Raw genomic sequence first — 6,662 nt, forward strand, 5'->3', positions numbered from 1 at the left:
ATAAGTATGACTCAAAACCAGCATAGGTCCCCATCCCACTTTTTAATAGGACGCGCTTCAAGCACACTTTCCTCAGCTACATGTATAAAACTACCATCAAGGCTGCCAGACAACACATAAGCTCCTTTTTTGGAACATCACTCATGTCTTGTTAAGAGGAAATGGGCAATAGCACCACCAAGTAAATCAATCTCGAAAAAGAAATAAAGTTTCCAGATGTGTTTACTGAACTGTGTTACACAAATGTACGTCAGGTCCCTTCTCTATAGTTTCATAATGGAGAACAATGATGTCCTACAATCATCAAAATGGTGAGGTTAATTTACAAAAACTAACAATTTTTGTTATGATGAAACCTTCTAACTGCATCCAAAGGTTGAGATCAAAGAAAATATATGATCCTCGTCCATACAGTGAACTTTTGACAAGAGGTGCCACATTTGGAGTGTGTCAGCCACACACAACACTTTATGTGGTACAACCTTTGCTATATCTGGAAAATAGTACCTGTTTTACTTTGGTTTTCCTGATACAACTGATGAATAGTTGTCCCAAAATTTGTATTCTGAGTTCATATCAATCATGTAGATTCACCATTTTTCTAAAAGAATAAGATTTGCATCACATATGTAAAAATAATAATGATTTAAATACTACAGGATATGCCCAACATCAAAGAGTTCTTTTTCCACTTAGCAGACTATGATATCCTATAGTTTACAAAAAGCTCACATATCTAGTTCAAAGGAGTAGCTCTTTAAAATTAAGCAGTGGCCTAAAAACTGAAATATTTGGTATGCTTTTAGAGCTGGTGACTTGCTAACTTCCCTTTGTTATCTAATTTCTGGGCACATTGGCATACTGGCATGATAAAGACATGGTGACTTTGCTATAATTAAATACATGTACCGTGTGATTCTACAGGAAAAATGCAAGGAATGCCCACCAAGTGCATCGCTGCAAGCATGGGAGTTCCTTGCCTCTCCAGCGACTACCATCTGATTCTCCAATCCGTCATACTTCAACACCTACATGAGGAGGCTTAAGTTTTCAAAATCAAATGGAAGGTCAAATTCAAGCAATTATTAAGCAATTCTATAACTCAACTCACACTGAAGCTGGAGGATCTCCTATCGAGACGAAGCTTGCATTCAGAAGACGTGCCATCATACACATCAATTACAAATATACCAGCTCCCTTCCACGCAAAACTGCATTTGACATGGTCGAATTGGCTGAACATTTCGTAAATGAAGAAAACCAAAAGATAACAAAAAACAGGAACCTTGTCACTAACCATATATAAATAGCATAGAGCAGGAACCTAGTTCATATTAACCATGGTCATAAAATTGAATTTATATGTACTAATTTGTGGTCACGATAAGAGATGATTACACACCAAAAGAAAACAAAAAAGTATATGTAACTAAACCATAATCAGATTGACTCTTATTTGTACGGTTCGTCCATCTAATGTATGCCTGATGTATAACAAAAATATATTTGAATATAGTATATGCTCCAGGTTTCACCACTGGAACACATATATAGGGATCACAAACATATGGTTTGTGGTGCAGGATTCTAGATATTGAATGCAAGCATCATGCCCAGTACCAACCAGAGAATCATGTATTCCAATGCAACAATACTACTATTATTTATCCTATTAGTTCCAGTAGTTATCATATTAGTTCTCACAAAACTAACTGGATAACTATGCAGTGTCATCATCATTTTCTGTAGTGTTGACATGCAGGCAAAAAGAATCCAATGTTCGGTTCTAGGTGCAGATAAATCTGATGTATTTGCGCCACCACGAAAAAGCGAAGAGTTATTTGTTAGAATTGACTTACATATCAATATGTTCAGTGAGCGCTGCACCAAAGAGCGCATATAATTAGTACAATACTGGAAGCTTTGGCTCAAAAAAGGTTAACCTCTAATATGGGTCAGCTCTGCTGCACCAGAGAATTGTAAACATGGACATGATAAAATAAGGAACCATATAGGCGTATTACGAACATTAGTGTAAAGCAAACATATCTTAGTTGTGGGCTCTAACCGCTGAAAAGAACATGATCAGAGTAATTAAAAGTACTGAACAAAGCGAGTGGTAGGGAGATGAACTTCGGGTGGATGGTCTCTAGGAGAACTGCCGGAGGTATGGATTCCTGAAGAATAACAAATGGTCCATAACAATTCATGTGCAGTTGGGCAGTGGTTCAGCGCTAGGATATTAACTACCTGTAGATGAATCCACCATGAGGCTGGGATTTGGTAGATGGGAGATGGGGCAGCAAGGTAGATGGAAGCAGGAAGGACAATAGTGGAAAATATAACAAGTTAGTGAAACCATAGTTACACCAGGTTGTTCTACAACATAATCAGCAACGAATTATCCAAAGGTTGAGTAAAAATGGTCCAATGTTCAATATAAAAATACAAAGAAGCTATTGCACCGAAAGTGAACATTTTAAGGCAGAATGCTAAACATAAACTTCAGGGTTAAGGTAGCATTATTTTTGGGCACCGCATCTTATGGATGCTGCAAATTACTTCCAGAAAGTATATCTGATCTAAATTGATATGCAGAGACAGAGAAAATTATACCAACTGCCAATATAAGCTGGGACTAAAGACTGAACAAACTCGTCCATATCATGAAGTCCAGTATCTGCAATCATCCAAAGCAAAGTAAGAAACAGAAGTACCATAAACACATGTAAGATGGTTATGGACCACTTGTCTAGCAATGCAAGCTTACCATCAGGGGCGGCATCACAGACAACCAAGTCTGCTTTACATCCATCAAAGTGCCTGATAACCTGGCAGCATATGTACATCTGTTACAACAATACAAGCAAAAGTTTTATTACAAAGAATTTATCTATGCGTCGATCTATCCATCTCATCACTTCCGCTGCCCGATCATTGGTGATGTCGCCCTGCACTTTTATAACACCTTCTATCGGAGCCATCGATTGCAGATCAATTCCGGCCACCATGTCTGGTATATGCAGAGCACAGAAACAATCAGATACAAAGAATGAAATTATGTTAGAACATAAGATGTTCGCACTGACGCTGCTACTCACTTGCCGTCAGATGATAGCTTTGCCGGTAGATACAAATTGCGGCTCAAAATCTGCAATTGTGATTGAGATAAGCAATTGAACAAAGGGATGCAAGCATGCATGGGGGAAACCGAGCATGTGAATACCTGGCTCCAGCTCCCAGGAGCGGCGCACAGGTCAACGACACGCTTCACTCCTGCACACATGAACATCAAAACGAAAGCAACATGTCGTTAATTTGATGTTGCACGCCAATGGAAGCATAGTGGCAGGAAGGTGAGCGAGTTGATTGGGTTGAGACGAGACCGTGGAAGATGTTGAGCTCCCGGTCGATCTGCATGAGCTTGAAGGCGCTGCGAGCCCTCCGCCCCTCCTCCTTGGCCTTCCGGTAGTAGATGTCCTGGGAAACCGCCGGACAGAGCCGCCACTTCGCGCCTATGGCCGGCAAGCCACCGACAAGCAGCAGCAGGACACCGCCGCACCTCACCTCTCCCTTCTCTTTCCCTCCGGCCTCCCATCTCCTTCCTCCCATCCTCCCTTTTCTCTCCCGCTCATCTCTCTCTTCTCTCACAGGTACCCGACGCTATGCCACGCCCGCCAGCCGTCGTGCTCCGAGCTCCGGCCGCCTTCCTTCCAGATCCGGTGCCTGCGCGCCGTTTCCCACCGGATCCGGCGAGAATCGACCGGTCCTCGCCGACGGCGCCACCGCAAGCCCCTGGCTGCCGCTGGTCTCGTCTGCGTCGTGGGCGACGCATCGGCCCTTCTTGCTTGCCCGCCTCTCCTTCAAGCCTCTCCATTTTCTCTTTAGTCTCCGCGCGCGCCCCCCGCCTCCCTGCCGCCGCCTGATGTGACGCCCGAGTGCAGCGCCGCCGCCCCCTGCAAAAAACGAAAGGTAAGGATCGCGGGTTGAATACTCCCAACTCCAGGGTTCTTTTTGTAAAAACGAAACGTTTTCTCATATTAGTAACTTAAAATAGGACTGCGGGTTTATTTCAAAGAAACAGAGGGGCTTTTTCGCAAAAACGCCGACGACGTACGGGCAGAAGCACTCCGTGCTTTATTAGTAGGGAAAGAGGGAAAGATTTTACAAACTTTTGGGGTAATTTCGGTGACGTACGGCCAAAAACAGTATCCCCTTTATTATTAGATTAGAGATAAAGATTTTCTTGGCCATGCAGATTTCGGCTGATTCCATAGAATTGAAAAAAAAATCAGCCACGAGCCAATGTTATTCAACAAGAGAAGACGCTTGAGGTTTACTCCCTCCCTCCGCCGATAAGTGTACATCTAGCTTTTATTCTAAGTCAAACTTTCAAATTTTTGACCAACTTTATAGAAAATAGTAGTAATATATATGACATCAAATTGATATATTATCAAAGTACATTTCGAAACGAATCTAGTGACAGTAATTTGGTGCCATAAATGCTTTTACTTTTTCCTAGAAAGGTGGTCAAAGTTGTTGGAAATATGCCCTAGAGGCGATAATAAAAAGATTATTATTATATTTCCTTATTCATGATAATTGTCTTTTATTCATGCTATAATTGTATTATCCGGAAATCATAATACACGTGTGAATACATAAACCACAACATGTCCCTAGTGAGCCTCTAGTTGACCAGATCGTTGATCAACTGATAGTCATGGTTTCCTGACTATGAACATTGGATGTCATCGATAACGGGATCACATCATTAGGAGAATGATGTGATGGACAAGACCCAATCCTAAGCATAGCACAAGATCGTGTAGTTCGTTTGCTAGAGCTTTTCCAATGTCAAGTATCTTTCCCTTAGACCATGAGATCGTGTAACTCCCGGATACCGTAGGAGTGCTTTGGGTGTACCAAACGTCACAACGTAACTGGGTGATTATAAAGGTATACTACGGGTATCTCCGAAAGTGTCTGTTGGGTTGACACGAATCAGGACTGGGATTTGTCACTCCGTATGACGGAGAGGTATCTCTGGGCCCACTCAATAATGCATCATCATAATGAGCTCAAAGTGACCAAGTGTCTGTTCACGGGATCATGCATTACGGTACGAGTAAAGTGACTTGGCAGTAACGAGATTGAACGAGGTATTGGGATACCGACGATCGAATCTCGGGCAAGTAACATACCGATTGACAAAGGGAATTGTATATGGGGTTGCTTGAATCCTCGACATCATGGTTCATCCGATGAGATCATCGAGGAGCATGTGGGAGCCAACATGGGTATCCAGATCCCGCTGTTGGTTATTGACCGGAGAGCCATCTCGGTCATGTCTACGTGTCTGCCGAACTCGTAGGGTCTACACACTTAAGGTTCGGTGACGCTAGGGTTGTAGAGATATGAGTATGCAGCAAACCGAAAGTTGTTTGGAGTCCCGGTTGAGATCCCGCACGTCACGAGGAGTTCCGGAATGGTCCTGAGGTAAAGAATTATATATGGGAAGTCGAGTTTCGGCCATCGGAAAAGTTTCGGGGGTTACCGGTATTGTACCGGGACCACCGGAAGGGTCCCGGGGGTCCACCGGGTGGGGCCACCTATCCCAGAGGGCCCCATGGGCTGAAGTGGGAGGGGAACCAGTCCTGGTGGGCTGGTGCGCCCCCCCTGGGCCCCCCTCTGTGCCTAGGGTTGGGATGTTGGAAATATGCCCTAGAGGCAATAATAAAAGGATTATTATTATATTTCTTTGTTCATGATAGTTGTCTTTTATTCATGCTATAATTGTATTATCCGGAAATTGTAATACACGTGTGAATACTTAGACCACAACATGTTCCTAGTGAGCCTCTAGTTGACTAGCTCGTTGATCAACAGATAGTCATGGTTTCCTGACTATGGACATTGGATGTCATTGATAACGAGATCACATCATTAGGAGAATGATGTGATGGACAAGACCCAATCCTAAGCATAGCACACGATCGTGTAGTTCGTTTTGCTAGAGCTTTTCCAATGTCAAGTATCTCTTCCTTAGACCATGAGATCGTGCAACTTCCAGATACCGTAGGAGTGCTTTGGATGTACCAAACGTCACAACGTAACTGGGTGACTATAAAGGTATACTACGGGTATCTCCAAAAGTGTCTGTTGGGTTGACACGGATCGAGACTGGGATTTGTCACTCCGTATTACGGAGAGGTATCACTGGGCCCACTAGGTAGTGCATCATCATAATGAGCTCAAAGTGACCAAGTGTCTGGTCACGGGATCATGCATTACGGTACGATTAAAGTGACTTGCCGGTAACAAGATTCAACGAGGTATTGGGATACTGACGATCGAATCTCGGGCAAGTAACATACCGTTTGACAAAAGGAATTGTATACGGGGTTACTTGAATCCTCGACATCGTGGTTCATCCGATGAGATCATCGAGGAGCATGTGGGAGCCAACATGGGTATCCAGATCCCGCTGTTGGTTATTGACCGGAGAGCCGTTTCGGTCATGTCTACGTGTCTCCCGAACCCGTAGGGTCTACACACTTAAGGTTCGGTGACGCTAGGGTTGTATGAATATGAGTATGCAGCAAACCGAAAGTTGTTCAGAGTCCTGGATGAGATCCTGGACGTCACGAGGAGTTCCG

The 6,662-nt window shown here is 43.4% G+C and overlaps 1 protein-coding gene across 1 annotated transcript; it reads right to left on the reverse strand.

Annotated features, from left to right (window-relative positions):
* Positions 1-812: 812 nt before the first annotated feature.
* Positions 813-4,046, reverse strand: LOC123080818 (putative tRNA (cytidine(32)/guanosine(34)-2'-O)-methyltransferase). Its single transcript, XM_044503775.1, has 7 exons — positions 3,387-4,046; positions 3,227-3,276; positions 3,106-3,151; positions 2,771-3,013; positions 2,617-2,680; positions 1,112-1,211; positions 813-1,028 (listed from the first exon to the last, which is right to left on the reverse strand). The coding sequence occupies exons 1-4, from the start codon at positions 3,610-3,612 to the stop codon at positions 2,853-2,855; spliced, it is 483 nt and encodes a 160-aa protein (XP_044359710.1). The 5' UTR covers positions 3,613-4,046; the 3' UTR covers positions 813-1,028; positions 1,112-1,211; positions 2,617-2,680; positions 2,771-2,852.
* Positions 4,047-6,662: the final 2,616 nt, after the last annotated feature.

Source organism: Triticum aestivum, chromosome 1B (genome assembly GCF_018294505.1).
Source record: "Triticum aestivum cultivar Chinese Spring chromosome 1B, IWGSC CS RefSeq v2.1, whole genome shotgun sequence".
Lineage (NCBI taxonomy): Eukaryota > Viridiplantae > Streptophyta > Magnoliopsida > Poales > Poaceae > Triticum > Triticum aestivum.

Excerpts from the sequence above, each read along its gene's own strand:
- LOC123080818 (XM_044503775.1), bottom strand. The coding sequence starts at position 3,612 with ATGGGAGGAAGGAGATGGGAGGCCGGAGGGAAAGAGAAGGGAGAGGTG. Across the intron at positions 3,277-3,386 it reads GGAGCTCAACATCTTCCACG|GAGTGAAGCGTGTCGTTGAC; the intron begins GTCTCGTCTCAA and ends TCATGTGTGCAG. Across the intron at positions 3,014-3,105 it reads GGCAAAGCTATCATCTGACG|ACATGGTGGCCGGAATTGAT; the intron begins GCAAGTGAGTAG and ends TGCATATACCAG.